The sequence below is a fragment of the Sander vitreus genome, chromosome 20 (assembly GCF_031162955.1).
Source record: "Sander vitreus isolate 19-12246 chromosome 20, sanVit1, whole genome shotgun sequence".
In the NCBI taxonomy this organism is placed as follows: Eukaryota; Metazoa; Chordata; class Actinopteri; order Perciformes; family Percidae; genus Sander; species Sander vitreus.
In genome coordinates, this window is record NC_135874.1 from 6735335 (window position 1) to 6755361 (window position 20027).

Here is a 20027-nt window from a genome sequence, read left to right on the forward strand (position 1 = left end):
GGCCTGACCAGAATTAGGTTTTTCCAGCTCGCAAGCCCAAAAGTTGCTAGACTGACCCTGGCTGCAAATTACATTTGCTGCCGCTAGGGTGCGTCTAGATTTCTAGGCTAATGACGCGCATCAACTCATCAGCATTGTTGTATTTCCCAGGGTCGACCTGCTTCAACACTCCAGTAAAACAGTAGGTTTAGCCAACGAGTTATCTGTTTTACACAAAAATATCCACATCCATTTCCTCTGATGATTAGACATCCCTTCATTTCACAGCAGAGTTATTTCTGAAGTGTTCTCCACAACACAAATAACAAGCTGTTGAATACTGAAGAGCCATCCACTAAGAAAGAGCTTAATAATCAAATCTCCGCACTTGATGCCCTGTGCTAAATACCCTTGGCCATGATATTTGAAGGGGGAGGAGAAGTGGAGGGAGAAAACACTGGAGTAGCACTGATGTAGAGCTACATTCACTAAACCAGAAGAAGATATGTGGGGATTTTTTGTACGTATAATGAATGCAAGCCATTAAAAATGCAGAACGGAGAGACATGAATTCCATTTCCTTCGTCAGCTCAGAGTAAGAGTAACCTACAAACAATAAAACCACAATGGATACCGATACTGATTTATCCCCAGGGAGATTTGTATGTGTCTGTGGTTACGCAAGAGTATTTTGCTCTTATGTTTGTTTATTAAAAAGAAAAAAAGGTGACGGTAAGTAGACTATGAGTCGGCACTGATGTCTGTGGTTTAATAACTAGCTGATGCAGAACAGAGGCAGGCAAAGGAACAGCAAGCAGCCAATTTCGAGAGCCAAGTCGTTGTGTTATGTTTCGAAGCAAAATGCGGAGACTCCTATGCACTAAAGAACTCAACAATGATCCGTGCTCTCTGAGAGCCCCGGGGGGCCGCAGCAGAAACTGGAATACAAATGAGAGCTTTGTATGCAGCGATCTGCAGCACCCTGCTCCACCCATGAGGCCACACTGTTGGAAGCCCACTTTAAAGCTGTGGGAGGCAGAATTTGAAGTAGAGGGAGACCTTCTCCTGCAACTCTCTCCTCTCTGTCCAGCCCCTCCCATCAGACGAACAGTAACCTCTAGGAGTACAAATTATTAATTTCATCCAAATGATATAGCAGCAATTCAATGGCCGTCCTGTTTGTATTGTATTGTATATTGTACAATAAAGTATCTTATCTCATGGTTTTGCCTTAAATTAGCTGCAGCCCTGAGCCTTTGGCTACGGTAAACAGAACCTTCACCGAAGGGACGGGGGCACATGCATTTGTATTTGCAGAGCAGCCAATAGGAGCGCTCTCTCTCTCTCTAAAATGACCTGTAATTGGCCAAATTCAGTCACAGTCGAGTTTTCTCTCAGACCACTTGAATTACAATATGCTAAAAGATTATAATGGAATTTTTGCCCAACAACGCCAAAAATGCCTACCCCCAGCTTTAATCATCTCTAGGCAAAAAAAACTAATCCGTGACCAGTGTTCATATCAAGGACCTCTGAAATCATTCTGAAACAAGACATTCATGTGTGGTCAATTTGTTCAACCAGAAATATTCAAACTGTCAGATGAAAATACTGATAAACATTTGCATAGGTTTGTTTTTTAAATACTGGTTAGTTCAGTCTAGCATACTGCTACAAAAATATGGAAACAAACAGGTTAGGTAACTCCAATGTTTGTGCAGGTAGAGCTGAAACGATTAATTGATTAGTCAATCCCTGTGGGGGGGGGGGGATCAACTACTTTGCCACTATTTTGACAAAACAAAATGTGGAGGTTTTGCTGCTTACCTTTGTCATATATAATAGTTAACTTAATTCTTTTAGGTTTTGGACTTTTTTCATTTATTTCCTCTACTAAACAATTAATCAAATAATCTGCGGCCCATTTTTAAAAAGCCAGACCACTATGTGATTTATGAGCCATGGTGTCTGAGCTGTCCAGATAGAATCTTGACTAAAGGTGGATTAAACAAACAGCAGACACTTCAGCTCCCATTACAGCAGGATCTGAAGTGTCCTACATAATGATTTTCATACCAGTCAAGAGTTTGTTAAAAGGACCTATAATTGCAACACAAAAAAAAGCTGTCCTAGCTCTTTTGTCTGAGTAATTATAGAGCAGTCTGCAAATCAACTGTGCAGTCACAACAGTGAAACCACGTCTGCAACTCTCCGTGTTGTTTGGCTGAAGAGCCCTTCGGCAGGATCTCTCATTGTTGCTCTGACAGGTTTTTGCATTTCAGGCTGGCTAAAAATGGAAACGCAAAGCACTCTGCCCATTTATAAAAGTGTTTATTGACTGAAGTGGCTGAAAGTGTGACATTTCAGCCACCTGGACCTATAATCTGTCGGTCTGTTAAAGCTCTTTATGGACTAAATGTGAGTCTGAGTTTTGTGGCTCAAGTGGATGTTAAATGGCTCAGAAACGGTTCATTCATGAAAGGACGCAGCTGTGTATCCGAGCCAAGAAACATCCAGTTTCTCATGCATGTTATTGCGGAAGATTTTTACATGCTAAATCTGGGCGACTACGGCATGTTAACATGTTCATTGGTAATGTCTTAACAAATTTAAAGGCCAGAGTATAGGTTGGCCTTATGTCCACCGCTTACAGGATCTTTTTTCTTTTTTTTCCCCCATCACTTGGTTGGAAATGTGCTTCCATACTTTACAGATTAAGTAGCAGAATCTCCATAAACCTTTTTTTATTTTTATATATAAATAGTACTGCAACACCATCCACAGTTGTTGGAGCTGAATTTTTCTTTTATGGGGTCACACATCACACGGTAACCCATTGTTCCTATCTATTCTCTAAGCTGTAAGCAAAGCTTTTAATATCCGCTGTCTGCTAAAACAAATACGGATTAAAGAGACAGTAAAGATGAATTTTACAGACAGGTCAGATACAAAACATCCCTCCTCTCTGGATAAAACCTGTATAAACAGCACTACTGGGGAATTATATACCAGACGGGACTGACTGAGAGGTTTGTCTTCTGTCTTGGTGAGTCACTTATTTTCATTATTAAAATGTTTACAACTCAAGTGGACGTCTGTATTGCAGCAGATTAGATAGACCCTGCTGCTGTGGCTTGCTCAGCATCTGGGAGGCCACAGAGGTTATGTTTACAGGCTTGTAAAGCGATGCTTATTTCTGACTGGCAGCGATAATGAATGCTCATTTCAAGCATCATCCAGGGGCAGAGATGAAAGGTTTTGGCTGCCGATGCCAAACTCAGGATTGTGGCTGTGTCCAGCCAATAAATCAGAGAGGAGTCCGGTGGAAATGTGGAAGAGGTCATTTGACTCAGCCACCCAGGAGCAAGATGCCAGACGTGGCACAGCAGCTTTCCTAATTACTACTATATGTTAAGCTAAGCTCTCCTCCCGGCCGAAGGTTTTCCAAAAAGGAACTTGACCTACATTTTGCGTCTCCATGCTCTGAATGAAAAAAAAAAAAAAGGTTCTTTAAGCCTCAGTGAAGGAAGAACTGAAATAGCAACTCCCTCTTTTCACACTGCCTGCTGCAAGAGGCTGCAAAATCCAGCCACGAGGGCCTTCCTGCAATTAACCAAAACTAGAAGAATAAGGAGTGTTTTCATGGGAGATTATATAAAATAAACTGAGAGTGACGAGGATGCCATTAAATAGATTTCATTTTTATGAAACAGGCGTCTCAGTAATAACTGAGATATCAAATCTGCAAACACACTGCAGTAAAATGTGCACAACATTTATAATCAACAACCAGTGTCAGATATGCAGGATGTGTTTTTTTTGCCATTACTGCCAAAGGGAAAAGTAACACAAACACTGTTGCTATGGAAATCAGTGACTAATGTATTACCAGGATTTCCCTGGAAGTCAATGTTTGCACACACAAATCAAAACCACAGCGGCAATAGGACTGTGTCGGGCAACAATAACTCCACTCAGCGCAGGAATCCACGTTTCCACAGGCCAGAATAATCAGTATGGGAAAGAAGGAACAAATCAAGACGGCAGGAAATAAATCACAAATGCGGCACTCTGTCACGATGAATAATAATGCAGACTGAATGCCTTAAGTGCAAAATGTAAATATGAAAAATGTCAGAATTACTACACCCATTTGAGGCTGATAATTTAGCAGTGGCATCACTATGGAGGCAGAAAATGTCATTTCAGCCAGAGACAATCATTCAGGAAAAGCTAATGTTGTTAATTCGCTGTGTATTGGTGTGACAGTACAGATTAAAGGGGCATTTCTGGCAATGACAGACAGCAGAGAATGTTCACTAGATTCTATTTTCCAAAAGTGATGTAAGAAATATTTGCATCTTATACTTAAGTTAAGCAGCAATACCTCACTACAAAAACACTCTGTTACAAGTAAAAGTCGTACACTCAAAGCATAAAAGTATTTGCAACAGAAAGTACTTAAAGTGCTCATATTATGCTCATTTTCAGGTTCATAATTGTATTTAGAGGTTGTACCAGAATAAGTTTATGTGGTTTAAGTATCAAAAAACACCATATTTTTGTTGTACTGCACATTGCTGCAGCTCCTCTTTTCACCCTGTGTGTTGATTTCTCTGTTTTAGCTACAGAGTGAGACATCTCATTTCTGTTCCATCTTTGTTGGGAGTCGCACATGCGCAGTAGCTAGGTAAGGACTACTAGCCAGTCAGAAGCAGAGTATGAGGGCGTGCCACGCTAGCAGCTAGGAGAGCATTATAACGTGTGTTACAAAGTGATGTCACGTAAGTAAAGGCTGGACTACAATAGAGCTGTTTGGAGCAGTTTGAACAGTGTTTTCTGTTGGAGATGGTAAGTCCCTTTGGGGTGGACTTTGGGTTTTTTCACTTTGTAAACCTATAACGTGCACAAAAAAGATATATAACACAATAAAGGTAAGGGGAAAAGCCAAAAAGCATAATATGAGCACTTTAAAGTATCAAAAGTTAAAGTACTCATTAGGCAACAGAACAGCCTCCTTATTATTTTTTCTAGAACATTACTGTTAATGTCGTAGCTGGTCTCGAGGTGGAGCTCATTTTAATTACCGTACTTTATAGTTAGTTCAACCCTTTATTTACTGATTTAAGAAACTCATAGGTTTTCTGTGTAAAAATTCTGAAAAGTAACTTAAGCTGTCAGATTAATGTAGTGGAGTATAAAGTACAATATTTCCCTGTGAAATGTAGAGGGGTAGAAGTATAAAGTAGTTTAAAATGAAAAATACTCAAGTAACAAGTACATCAAAATTGTACAGAAACTTGAATAGGCCTAAATGTACGTCGTTACTTTCCACCACTGATTTTCACCATTCAAAGATGAAGTGGTTGTGTCCACAAAAAGATTGTCATGTGAATAGAAGAATAGTTCTCAAAAACATATTATAAAATATGCCCCATACATGTGTCAATGGACTACAAAGACCTCATAACATTGTATTCAAGGACGGATGATTCAAAGAGGGATGAGGCAGCCAGCACACACCGCTCTAGAAATGTCACATTTACTTGTCACTGCACTAAGCCTCCACTGCCTCAATATATAATCGCATCTACATCTGGCACAAAGTTGTTGTCTGGTTTTCTTTTAGATTATTTTTGGGGGCTTTTTCCTTTGATTCATTTTATTTAAACAGGGACAATGCACAAGTTAACATTAACCTTGTATAAGAACAAGGAGAGATGCATTGTGCCAGGTTGTAGCACAAGTGCTATTTTCCGCCCGTAGTCCCTTGGCAGGTCAGTAACACAATAAAAATTCCATGCAAGTGAAATACAAAACATTAAAATATACAATTTTACAACCACAGTCACACCTAATTTACAATTAAAACTATCATGTGCTCAATTGTTCCCCCTTCCTAAAACCAACCTCCCCTCCCCCCCACCAAAGCTATGCAATCAAAATCCTTACCTCTCCCAATACACACACACACACTTCATAAATGTGTACAATTTTGTTGTGACAGTAACCATGCTGAGGATTTGTACATGTAATAAGGTGTGTGGGGAGAGTATTCCACTGAGTTATGGCCATAAAAGAAAAGGATGATTTGCCAAATGAAGTTTTGCGATTGGGAATATTGCATTCATACATATATCCTCCATTAGATAGTGACAGTGGATAGACAGGAAAGTGGGGGGGGGGAGAGAGAGAGAGAGAGAGAGAGAGAGAGAGAGAGAGAGAGAGAGAGAGATGGATGACACGCAGCAAAGGGCCGCAGGTCAGTCCCTAACCTGAGCTGCTGCAAAGGACTCAGCCTACATGGGACGCACGCTCCACTGGGTGAGCTAGAGGCTGTCCCTGGCACAAAGTTATGACCTCTCTCTCTCTCTCTTCATCCCGTTTGTCATTTAGCTGCATTACCCCCCTGACAATGCTGGAACAATGTGACAAAGTAAACAGGCCCAAAGTAAACAATGCCCGTTGTAATTATAGAGAGAGTTCTATAATTTGTAATTATAGAGAATAGAGAGAATCTGTATTACATAATCTGTAATTATAGAGAGATTTCTATAATTTGAGCTAGATTTGGAAAGGAGGTCACCTCTGCAGCCAATGATCCCAGAAAACACCGTTTCACATAATGACGCTCTTTTGAAATGGAAATTGATCTATTAGCAGAATTGAAGTTCAATCAGCAAGGTGGATTTTATCTGTTAAATGACACATGAACTGCAGTTATGTCAGCCGTTAAATTGTTGATGAAAGTTGCATAACAGCTGTTTTTAGATTAAATGAAAGTAGGACGTCAATGGTTTGAACAGTAATTTGCTAACTAATCTTAATTTAAGGTCCAGTTTCATAAGCTTTTTTTCCAGAACTTTCAATTGTATCTCATGGTCTTTTGAGCCATGATAAAAAAAAACATACCCACTTACACATGAAGACAGTGAGATGCTTTTGAAAAAGAAAAAGTGAATTTACATTAAGATTTTGTCAAACGACCTGAAGTTGTTTTTAGGGTCACAACTAAGTATTACACTTTAAACCAAAAAAGTAAGAAGAGAAAGAAAACGTGAAAATTGTGCCAATCACAATTTTCTATAGAGCCCTGAGTGACATCTTCAACTTGCCTGTTTTGTCTGACCAACCATCCAAAAATCCAAATATTCAATTACAATAACTTAAAACAGAGAAATGCAACAAATCCTCACATTTCAGAAGCTGGAGCCAGTGAATGTTTGACATGTCTGCTTGATAAATGACTTATCAATTATCAAAAATCAGCAGTTTTTCATCCAAACATTTGGTTTTAAACCTGTTTGTCCCCTAATACTGTATCTGAAGTCTCTTTTATATAGGCCTTAGTGGTCCCCTAATACTGTATCTGAAGTCTCTTTTATATAGGCCTTAGTGGTCCCCTAATACTGTATCTGAAGTCTCTTTTATATAGGCCTTAGTGGTCCCCCTAATACTGTATCTGAAGTCTCTTTTATATAGGCCTTAGTGGTCCCCTAATACTGTATCTGAAGTCTCTTTTATATAGACCTTAGTGGTCCCCCTAATACTGTATCTGAAGTCTCTTTTATATAGGCCTTAGTGGTCCCCTAATACTGTATCTGAAGTCTCTTTTATATAGGCCTTAGTGGTCCCCTAATACTGTATCTGAAGTCTCTTTTATATAGGCCTTAGTGGTCCCCTCGGTTCCCGAAATTCAGCCTTGGTGCAGAATTACAGCCACTAGAGCCAGTCCCACAATGAGCTTTACTTAGGATGTGCCATTTCTGTGTCTGTAGCTTTAAATGCTATTGAGAAGGAGAGAGGGGGGGCAAGGTGGAGGGTGGGGGTGTGGCCTTGACCAACTGCCATGCTTCGCTCGTTTGCAAGTCATGATGTCGCTCTCTTTCTCATGGGCGGGCCAAATTCTCTGGGCGGGCAAAGCAGAGAAAGGGAAGGTAACCTTCCTCCTTATGACATCATAAAGGGAAGATTCCAGATCGGCCCATCTGAGCTTTCATTTTCTCAAAGGCAGAGCAAGATACCCAGGGCTCAGTTTACACCTATCGCCATTTCTAGCCACTAAAAAACCTCATAAAGTGAAATATTCATGCCATGGGACCTTTAAAAGCTACGTGGAGCTGATAATTATGAGAGTTTATCCCTAAGAGAGACATATTTCACAATACACATAATTCTTTTTGAGAATTTTGATTAGTGCTGCTTTAACTGAAGAAATGTAACATTTTGAAAGCTTCTCTACCAACCAGGGCCAAACAACAACCTCTTTAATACTGAAAATGAAATGTTTATCTGTCCCTGCAGACATGTAATTGAAGCTATTGAGGCATTAGATTTTACCGAGGCGTTTCTGCTAATGAATGAAACCTCACTGTTTGATATCTCAATACTAAGCCGTTCTTATCACGTGTTTGGGTGCAGCTGGATGCCATTTAGTCTGCTCTCCGTCCCTCTGAGGTCTATTTAGACTAAAAGACCCTCTGAAGAGGACGTTATGCCCCCTGGACTGAAAATTTACAGCGATTTATAAACTGGCCGTGGTTTGTTTAGCTCTGCTGCATCAGAGCTGACATTTTCCTTAAGGAAGAGAACGTACTGCAGAGTTTAAGAAGAAATTCTCCACTCCATATCTCAAGCGGCACATAATGTACTTGTCCCATTTTCCAATTAGCATGAATTTAATTTGGGGAGCGTATGCTAATAAAACGTCTGTAGAAAGTAAAGTAAAGTGCTGTAGATCCATGTAGAATATTGCACAGTTATAGTGTTTAGCTCCTGAGCCCAGAGGTATTAAATACCTCAAACACAAAAGCGGTCTTTCATTTTTCAGCAATTTTCACAACCTCTATTCACCCAAAACAAGATTAACTCATTTCTATGTTGCTCTGCCGTTTCTTAGTAGCTGCTAATATGCAACTGAATACATCCTTGACACCAGAGATCTGGGTTTAACCAGGCTATTTACAGTAATCTGGTGTTTATGTCTATATTTTATCAGCTTTATATTATCAGCTGTCGTGGTAGCTTAGGTACACCACTACACTCTGTATAAACAATTCCATATTGTGTCGGTTAACAAGTATTTCAGGTTTCTGTGGAAATATACAGCAGCTTTCCTCATGTTCCTAAACTCATTCTGCAGAGAGCCAGACGGTTAAAACGAGAGCTGAACAGATATTATCCTTAAAATCAAATATTGTATTTGGAGAAATAATAGTAGAATACAAAAAGCAGGAAGTCAGGCGTGACGCAGGGCGCTGAGGCATGAGGAAAGTCAGCTGGGGGCTAAATTGATCGGCCTGCAGAGTCACAAAGCATCTCAAATGTGTGCGTTTGTGTGTGAGGAGGCGACTGCCCTTTCCCTGTCCTGCCCCGTCTGTCCTCCAGGACGTGCCGCATCAGCAAGATGGAGGACATCTGGATATCTTACATGAGGGCCAAGGACTGATTCAAAGAACAGAGCAGAGGTAAAGACGTCTGAATGAAAACAAGTGTTAAAGTTCACGGTAGTGTGTCTTTGTCAGACTGCTGCTTTGGTTCGGACTGAAATTTCAACACCTATTCGATGGACTGCCATGACATTTTTGAAAGAGGATGGATCCTAGTGACTTTGGTGATCCCCTGACCTTTCCTCTAGTGCCACCATGAGATTGACATTTGAGTTTTTTACTAAAATGACATGACATTGCAATGAAATTTGGGACTGACATTCATGGTCCCCAGAGGATGAATTTTCATTCAACTTTCAAATGATTTCCACTTATTTAGTAAAATATCAAAACATCTGGTGGATGAAAAGTAACAATTTATTTTACTCACATTAATGGTTGCCGTTATGGACATTACTGAATGGATTCTGTCCCCAGAGGATGAATCCTTACAACTTTGGGGATCAATGGACCTTTCCTCTTGCACTACCAGCAGGTCAGTGTTCACACTTATCCAGTGACAATGGATGGATGGATTGGCACAAAAGTTTATACAGACAATGATGGTTCATAGAGGATGAATCCTACTGACTTTGGTGATCTCCTGACTTTTACTCAATCATGAGTTTGACATTTGCGGTTTTTTGAGCAAAACATCTCAGCAACTGTTAGAGGGATTGCCATGAAATTTGTTACACACATTCATGTTGCCGTCAGGATGAATTATAATAACTTTGGCGGTTGCTTAACTTTTCCTCGAGTATGCTAAACATCAGCATGTAAGCACGCTGTTGTTTGCATTTAGCTCAAAGCACCTATAAGTACAGCCTCACACAGCTGCTGGCTGTAGACTCTTAGTCTTGTTTAAACTCCCAAGCATTGGTACAGAACATGGCACTGAGTGCAGGATAACAACAAGGAGAAAACAAAAACAATGAGATGCTTTAACTGCCTCTCATTCATCCTACTCTAAATTCCCGCAGTGTGAGCATCCCAGGCAGCCAGGGGACAAAAGAGCGAGTGTCTCGCTGCGGCTCAGAGAGACATCTCAGCACTCTCGCCTCCAACAGGCCCAAATATGACAGCCTACTGGGTCAATCTGCCACTCAAGGGCCCGTTCAATCCCGCCTCTGTCTCAGAGATTGGCCCCATCTCTGGCAGCACTTAGCCTCACGCCTGTAGGCTGGTGTGCAGAAATGCAACTCATGCCCACTTCAAATAAATACCAAGATGGAACGCAGCTTCTTGCACTTGGCTCTTCGGAGCAGGCTTAGGTGTTAACATTGCCGGCGTGATTGATTTTGAACACAGGTTAGAGGGCTGAAGAGAAGACTCTCTTTTAGACGGCCATCTTTAGGAATAAGTGTGCAATTACTGGAACACATTCAGACACTCTGAGCGATGAAAGCCGCACTTGTTGCTCATTCAAATGCCTCTCACGATGAGGTGAAAGAACATGGGAGCACATTTCACATTAACACTTAAGCTGTCCGACTGAAGAAGGAGTCTTTCCGGGATATGTTATCCCAGACGACTCCGGAAGCAGTTGCAAGATACCGAAGGGCCCGAAGGGCTGCAGCCTCTGCCGTGAAAGAGGCAAAGCAGCAGGTGTGGGAGAAGTTCGGAGAAGACATGGAGAAGGACTTTCGGTCGGCACCAAGGTGCTTCTGGAAAACCGTTCGCCACCTCAGGAGGGGGAAGCGGAGAACCATCCAAGCTGTGTACAGTAAGGATGGGACGCTGTTGACCTCAACTGAGGAGGTAATAGGGCGGTGGAAGGAGCACTTTGAGGAACTCCTAAATCCAACTAATACGCCCTCTATGGTAGAGGCAGAGCTGGAGGATGATGGGGGATTGTCGTCAATTTCCCTGGTGGAAGTTGCTGAGGTAGTTAAACAACTCCACAGTGGCAAAGCCCCAGGAATTGATGAGATCCGTCCAGAAATGCTTAAAGCTCTGGGTGTGGAGGGCTTGTCTTGGTTGACACGCCTCTTCAACATTGCGTGGAAGTCTGGGACGGTGCCTAAGCAGTGGAAGACCGGGGTGGTGGTTCCCCTTTTTAAAAAGGGGGACCAGAGGGTGTGTGCCAATTACAGGGGTATCACACTTCTCAGCCTCCCCGGTAAAGTCTACTCCAAGGTGCTGGAAAGGAGGGTTCGGTCAATAGTCGAACCTCAGGTTGAAGAGGAACAATGCGGATTCCGTCCTGGTCGTGGAACAACGGACCAGATCTTTCCTCTCGCAAGGATCCTGGAGGGAGCCTGGGAGTATGCCCAACCGGTCTACATGTGTTTTGTGGATCTGGAGAAGGCGTATGACCGGGTGCCCCGGGAGATACTGTGGGAGGTGCTGCGGGAGTACGGGGTGAGGGGGTCCCTTCTCAGGGCCATCCAATCTCTGTACGACCAAAGCGAGAGCTGTGTCCGGGTTCTCGGCAGTTGTTGTCCTCCGCCAGGGCTGCGCTTTGTCACCAATCCTGTTTGTAGTATTTATAGACAGGATATCGAGGCGTAGTCGGGGTGGAGAGGGGTTGCAGTTCGGTGGGCTGGGGATCTCATCGCTGCTTTTTTCAGATGATGTGGTCCTGATGGCATCATCGGCCTGTGACCTTCAGCACTCACTGGATCGGTTTCGCAGCCGAGTGTGAAGCGGCTGGGATGAGGATCAGCACCTCTAAATCGGAGGCCATGGTTCTCAGCAGGAAACCGATGGAGTGCCTTCTCCAGGTAGGGAATGAGTCCTTAACCCAAGTGAAGGAGTTCAAGTACCTTGGGGTCTTGTTCGCGAGTGAGGGGACAATGGAGCGGGAGATTGGTCGGAGAATCGGCACAGCAGGTGCGGTATTACATTCAATTTATCGCACCGTTGTGACGAAAAGAGAGCTGAGCCAGAAGGCAAAGCTCTCAATCTACCGGTCAGTTTTTGTTCCTACCCTCACCTATGGTCATGAAGGCTGGTTCATGACCGAAAGAACAAGATCCAGGGTACAAGCGGCCAAAATGGGTTTCCTCAGGAGGGTAGCTGGCGTCTCCCTTAGAGATAGGGTGAGAAGCTCTGTCATCCGTGAGGAGCTCGGAGTAGAGCCGCTGCTCCTTCGCGTCGAAAGGAGCCAGTTGAGGTGGTTCGGGCATCTGGTAAGGATGCCCCCTGGGCGCCTCCCTAGGGAGGTGTTCCAGGCACGTCCAACTGGGAGGAGGCCTCGGGGAAGACCCAGGACTAGGTGGAGGGATTATATCTCCAACCTGGCCTGGGAACGCCTCGGGATCCCCCAGTCGGAGCTGGTTAATGTGGCTCGGGAAAGGGGAGTTTGGGGTCCCCTGCTGGAGCCGTTACCCCCGCGACCCGATACCGGATAAGCGGACGAAGATGGAGATGGAGACTTAAGATGTCGGACACACACTCAGGCCGACTGCTGAGGAGTATAATAAGGACAACCCTCGGTGTACCCTTCATGTTCTTCATATCCACATTATGAGCAGTAGCAGACCACATCCTCATAAACCCTCTTAATAAAAAGTGCACATCACAACATTTGCATTTGCATGCCAGTTATAAATCCGACATCTGGATTTCCAGACCGTAGGTAATTATCATTCAACCACCCTCTAAGATAGGTGATTAAAGCCCGTCCCCCACCCATGATAAGTGACTATTAAGAATCTCAGCGTGGAGCGGCACGTGTCCTGGAGTGACTCTGGGAAACGTGAGATCAGCGTAGAGGCAGCACTTCTAAAAGCCTCCCAGCCTAATAGCCTTGGGCTTCAGAGACCTCCGAGCCACAACCAGCGGGAGGCATGAAGAAATTACAGGATAAATTGTTAAAAAAGTCAGGAGAGGACACAGTATAGCATTTCATATTAAAAAATTGTACTTGGTCCCTTATGACGTACAGTAGTTTGCTTCAGTGATGAACCCAAGCAAGGTTAAAGAAATCCCAGGAAGGGATTAAGACACAAAAGGTTTATCCTGTATGCAGCACGGATCACATCTACTCTCATTTTGGCAACAAAACAGAATTGTCTACTTTGAGGCCTGAACCTGGATCACCACAAGAATGGGAACATGTTACATGTTAGTATAGGTCCCTACACTTTCCACCTGGAATATTTTGTCTCATGTCTTCACATCTTATTTAAAGGCAAGCAAGACTCTGACATCAGAGTTTAAATGCAGGGTTAACCACAGTCCCTGCAGTTTTGTATACTTTACAAAAAAACACTCAACTCATGTCTTTCCAACATGTCTGTTCCATGCATGTTCCTGCAACTGACAAGATATACTTATTTTTCATTTCTTGCAGAGAGAAAATCGATTCTACTCTCATGTCTTAAATATGAGGTTTGAGCCTGGAGGTTAGCTTAGCATAAAGACTGGAAACAGGGGGAAACAGCTAGCCTGGCTCTGTCTGAAGGTAAAATCCGAACACCTCTAAAGCTATATATATATATATATATATATATATATATATATATCTCTGTTTATTTATTGCGAAAGTGTAAAAACATTGAGTTGTAGTTTTACGAGAGGTCACATCACATGCCAGAGCATTTCTTGGCGCAGTGACGATATGGAGCTCCAGCTTCAGATATGAGAGTGGTATCGATCTTCTCATCCAACTCTTGGCAAGAAAGCGAATAAGCGTTTTTCCAGAAATGTTTTAACACAGCAGCACAGCACAGCACTTAGCAAGGCTGCAACTGGCACGAGGAAATCTCTGGCATAATTAAACATAACTCAAGATACATCTCATAGTTTTTTCATGTCTCATTACAAACTAAATCCTAAGTATGTTGCGGACAATCTGCTTTCGATGAGTATGCATTTGGCTGTGTAGGACCGTGTGAATCATAAACCTAAAACAGATTTTTTATTAAAATGTGTGAAAACACTGATTGTGCACAGTTTAGCACTTTTGCCAAGATCTGCAAAAACATTTTCTAATGTGCCTCCTCTACCCTGAGTCTCTCTCAGCTTTCTTTCTGTTTTGATAAAAAAAATTATACATTAAAAAGGTGCCCTGTGGAGTTTTCGGGTAAACAAACGCATGCATTGCATTCAGTGTTACTCCCAAAAACACATTTTGTGTATCCCTGAGGTCTGACAAACATGTTGAATGCATTTCCTTTTGTTTTATCTCAGTATATTGCACATATTCTTTATTATTGTACAACTCTTTGCATTTAAAAAAAAAAACTAAATATATTTGACACTTTTATTGTAAATGTTCCTATTATATACAATGATTCTTAATCTTTTCTTTTCTCTTACTAGGTTTATTGTTACGCACCAAAATATCAAGGCAAATTCCTTTTATGTGAAAACCTACTTAGCAATTAACGTAATTCCTCCTAAAACACTTGCAAAGGCGATTTATTTTAATTTTTTTTGGATCCTACTTTGTTAACATCCAGGTTTACTAGTTTGCACTCTTCTTCTGCACAAAACTGTGACTAGAGGGCCTCGGCCCTCGGAATATCGACAGCAGTCAGTTTGTTTATCCACTTTGAGAGGTTGATATTACTGAGAGAGACGGTTGATTTGACATCTGGCTAACAAGCTGACTTTCTCCTGTCTGAACTCTGACAGACGGCGGTCAATAGAGAGCGGCAGTGAGCTTGATTGGCAGTGGGGTGACTCTGCTGAGCCCCACTGTGTTAGCCTGACAAGCCAGACCCACATCAAGATGTTGGGTCTGGGAACTCACCGTAAGCAGGGCTCAATCCGAGGGGCGGGATAAACGGTTGTCTTTCAAATGACCTCTGCACGCAATAGGATAGCGCTACAACCAACCAGAGCAACGAAGAAGCTAGTGGAGCTAGTTGATAGATTAAACTTTTGCCGTATCCGGTCGGCAAAACTCCGAACACATCTTCCCTTTTTAAGAATGACTTCAGTGCCGTTCTTTGTTCTTTTCTCAAAGAAAAGCTTAACTCCAAGTCTTCCAGAAGACCGCTGTTCCCAGCAGCAGCAGCCATAAGCCCGCCCACCGACTCTATACACGATGTGATTGGCCTGACCAGAGTTTGGTTTTTCCAGCTCGCAAGCCAACAGAGAGTGCCTAGACCCCCCTGGCTGCAAATTACATTTGCTGCCGCTAGGGTGCGTCTAGATTTCTAGGCTACCACTGTGTAGGAAACTAACAGAAAATAAAGTAGATCTTTTGGACTTTTACACTGTTCATGTTGCCGACAGACGCAGGGTCACAGGGGATTGAACCTGGCACTGGTTTTAGTCACAGAAAGCTTTTTGTCCACTCTGTTGAACAACATCACAGCTATGCTATTTCCTGGAAATGAATTAGTCTTATTTCAGCTAAAAGCCATGCAATGTAATACCCACTGAAGGTATTAACTTAAGAGGTTGGAGAGAGGCTAAGGAGAGACAGTCATCACTTTAAAATAAATTAAATACACTGTTAATTACAGCAGAGTTTTTTTTCCTTTCTCTACAGGCGGACAGCTGCTGACCAAACTCTAACAGCAGGTATTAGTCAAGTGGAGTTTAAACCACAAACTCTATGTTATGTCAAAAAGCTTTGATTACATCTCCAGAAACCAAGAAAACTGGTCTTCGGGGTGACCTCTAGCTCACCCAGTAAGAGCGTGCGCCCCATGTAGGCTGAGGCCTTTGCAGCGGCCCGGGTTCAAATCCGACCTGCGTCCCTTTGCTGCGTGTCATCCCCCATCTCTCTCCCACCTTTCCTGTCTATCCACTGTCACTCTGAAATAAAAGGGAAAAAAGCCCCCGTAAAATAGTCTTAAAAAAATAAAAACTGGGCTTCTTCTGGTCTTTTTTTCCAGTGAGGTTTTGGTTAAAGAAGAAGTTTACTTTGATACGACATCCAACATGTAGCTGCAAGGTTATTGGAAATCAGCATCAAGGAATTAGAAAGGAAACTGATTCCAAACCACAAATTCATTTTAAATTGGACAACGTTTCAATCCGGATCCACATTTTTCCCTCACATCTATAAAAAAAAAAACACTTTAAATCCCACATTTAAAAAAAATAAAATAAAATAAAAAATAAAAAAAAGAAGTGGCCGGGTTGGCTCGGCGGGTAGAGCAGGCGCACATATACTGAGAGGTTTATGCCACGACACAGAGGTCCAGGGTTGATCCGACCTGTGAGGATTTCCTGCATGTCTTCCCCTTCTCTCTCTCCTTTCGCACCTAGCTGTCCTATCAAATTAAAGGCGGAAAAGCCCCAAAAAAATTAAAATAAATATAGAATGTCTGATTTGTGGTCATTCCAGTGCAACTTTTGTCATGACTCCAAGAAGCTGCACTTCAGCAGAATGGAAAGCAGAGTGACAGTGAGGTAATATCCTCCATTTTTGTTCATTTATAGGCTACTGTTAATTCAATGCAAACAAAACTTGAAAACAGAGACAGGATAAGAAGTCCAAAAATTGCAAACGATAATAAATAAAGTTAATCAGTAACTATTTTGATAAGCAATTAATCATTTACTATTCCAAACGTTTACGGAGTCCAGCTTCTCAAATGTGAAGATTTGCTGCTTTTCTCTGTTTTATATCACCGTGAAAATGAATATATTTGGGTTGTTGATCTGATAAAACAAGTAGTTTGATGTAACCTTGACCTCGGCGAGGCTACATTTACATTATTTTCAAGACTTAACAAGCAATAGATGAATCGATAATGAAAATAATCGTTAGTTGGGAGCCCCATCATGAAAATCATCATCAATCTGAGCTCACATGTTAACAAATGCATCACCATGACACTGACAAAGCCCATGGGATAGAGTCGCAAGATCTAGAAAAAGCTACCAAGAGGGCCTGAAGTTTGGGATTGTTTTTATCAAAATAAGATTGTTTTATCAAAAGGATGCAATATTTATCTAATAATACAAAACAGAGCTGAGCAGTAAATCTGAATTTGGCAGGAGGGGGTTTCCAGTGTGAACACAGCAGCAGCCTCTGAGTCTCTGGGGGTCACTGGAGACAAATGGTCTCCATGGTGCAGCCTGGTGGCACAATGACCTGGCATAAAGCTGGTTATCTATCTTAACAGCAGAGTGTGTGATTATAAACATTGAGGGCTTTCATCACACGCATGTCTGCAGAATAAACACATTTATAGTGTGATTTAACAGTGCACCAAGGCTGGAGCTGTAGTATTTGTTTATAAGTTGTTTGTGTTGGTGGCTGCCTGCCAACCAGAATGTTTAAAACACATTTGTATTTACCACTAGGCTACATCAAAACATGGCTGAATAAGCCCGCAGCAGGGCCTGCATTGGCATCCACCTGGCATGATGATATCATCCAGCTAGCTGGTGGTAAGCCGCTGTGCATCTGGAACGTTAGCAATCTGTTAAATGACAGCCTGCATGGCGCATTGGAAACGCTTTAAAGTTTAAAAGGACGGTGCTGTGCGTGCAGAGCCCTACCTCGGGATGCAGTTCGGGGAGGATCCATCTATCTCCCATGTTGCAAACAGGTTCATGGGGACCGGTCTGTTGAGAGCCCCGCTCCCGGGGAAACTCAACCGGCCACTTCTCTCCGCCATGGTCCGGGCTGCGGGTGGGACTGTCCGACACCGAACTGGGAATTGGTAAACAGCAGACCGGTGCGGGTCTTCTGGGCGCGTGCGTGTGTGACCGTTAAATAGAGGCGTGACACGCTCACGTTAGTGCGATGTGAACGGCGGAGGACGAGCTCATTTCCCCGTCCTTGTCGAGCCAGGGCAGGTCGGTGTGGTCCTTCCGTGCCGCGGAGAAACTGCAGTGGGAGCAGTGCAGAAGTGAACCGAGCGACCGCTGAGCTTGTTGTGCCTACCACGCTGCTCCTGGTGTATGAGGGGTGATTAGTGCCACGCAGATGGGGGGGAGGCAGGAAAAGCCAGCATACATGTAAAACTTGGTTCAATCAAAAGTAGCTTTGTTTCAGTGGTTTTCAATCTTCATGTGACTGATAATTGAATTCTTTTTTTCCCCGTTAATGATTTTTTTTTTTGTTATGTTTGCTACTTTTAGACAGTGGTGGAAGAAGTACAAAAGTACTAATACCAAATACTCTGTCCTGCAAAATCAACATGTAAAAGTACAAATGTATTAGCATTAATATTAACACTTAAAGTACCCATTATGCAGAATTGCCCACTTCAGAGTAATGTTTATTATATTATTGGATTAAAGTTGTTGATGCATTAATGTGTAAACATTAATGTTGCAGCTGGTAAAGGTGAATTTTAACTACTTTATGTAGTGCTGGGTGGCTATATGTTTTGGTTGATATTTGGTATTAATAATCTCACTCAAAGCTGTCAAAATAAATGTAGTGGAAACTACAATATTGGCCTCCAAAATGTATTGGCTTAGAAGTACAAAGTAGCATAAAATGGAAATATTAAACACAGGTGTAAATGTGTCAGAAAAACATCCTGTAATTAGACAATGTTCTCATTATAATGAGAAACTGAGCAGATTTGTTTCCTTATGGGTGGTACTAATTTGCTAGCAGCTTCATTTCAATGACACTGCTATCAGTCTTCCTAAGCTGACTCGTCTCTGGCATTAACCACCCCCCATATTTTTCCCAGGAAAAACGTCATTGAAGGTCTCTCCAAGCTGCATTTTGCCCACTATTTTGGCAGGTGCAGCCAGTGTAGGTCTGGGTGGATCCGTGGACAGCCGTGTCGCTAGAGCAATTCCCAAAAATGTCACTGCACAGTATTCAGAAACACAGACACACTACTGCTGCAAAGCCACTCACCTTTACATGTCACTGTGCTGCTTGCAGAGAACCAAGTGTAGGAGTTTCATTTTCTCCCCTTACTATGCAATTTCGTGTAGCCTAAATTTTTAATCAGCCACTTTTACAAACTAGGCTAAACCTGCTCCCACACGAGACAACAATTTTCTAATTATAAATAAGTAAATTAATATGTATTATAATAATGAATATTGATTACTCATATTCATTATGCAAACTGCCATGTATTCTCCAGTTTGATGACATCTTACTACAAACAGGTACTGCCACCATGTGGTGATCAGTTTGAAGTTGAAATACTACATGATATTTTGTTCTTGTGCAATATGTTTAACTCTTACTCTCACGAGGAGGAACCATTCACCATCAAGATTTGCAGGGACTGTATGACATGACTTGGTCACTACTTCAGGATTAATATGAGCTGGTGGATAAACTGTTATCATATGAATGTATTGATAGCTTGTACTGTATTTAAGTAGCTTGTCTGTTTTATCAATGGCCACCCCTCTCTTATCCTAGAAGTCCTTCCTTGGTAGTACACGTGTTTCTTATTCATGTTCCCTTTACAATCCAAATACATTAATAAAGAGTGGTGGAGGAAGTATTCCAATTCTTACTCAAGTAAAAGTAGCTAACTAATACCGGGGCGCCCTGGTAGCTCACCTGGTTGAGCATGCGCCCCATGTACCAAGGCTCAGTCCTTTCCGCTGTGGTCAGGGTTCGAGTCCGACCCGCGGTTCTTTGCTGCACGTCATCCCCCCCCTCCTGTCTTGAGCTATCCTGTTCTTTCTAACAAAGGCCAAAAAGTTATAATACCACACTGTGAAAATACTCGGTTACAAGTAGAAGCAAGCAAGTATAATCAGGAATACGTA

General features: G+C 42.3%; 1 protein-coding gene across 2 annotated transcripts in view; it reads right to left on the reverse strand.

Moving 5' to 3' along the window:
* pacs2 (phosphofurin acidic cluster sorting protein 2) overlaps nucleotides 1-18208 on the reverse strand; it is a 68462-nt gene extending 50254 nt beyond the window's left edge. For both annotated transcript variants that reach the window (XM_078277499.1, XM_078277498.1), the window contains exon 1: nucleotides 17826-18208. In XM_078277499.1, the coding sequence (XP_078133625.1) occupies nucleotides 17826-17944 (119 nt within the window). In that variant the 5' untranslated portion in view covers nucleotides 17945-18208. The remainder of the gene's footprint in view (nucleotides 1-17825) is intronic.
* Nucleotides 18209-20027: the final 1819 nt, after the last annotated feature.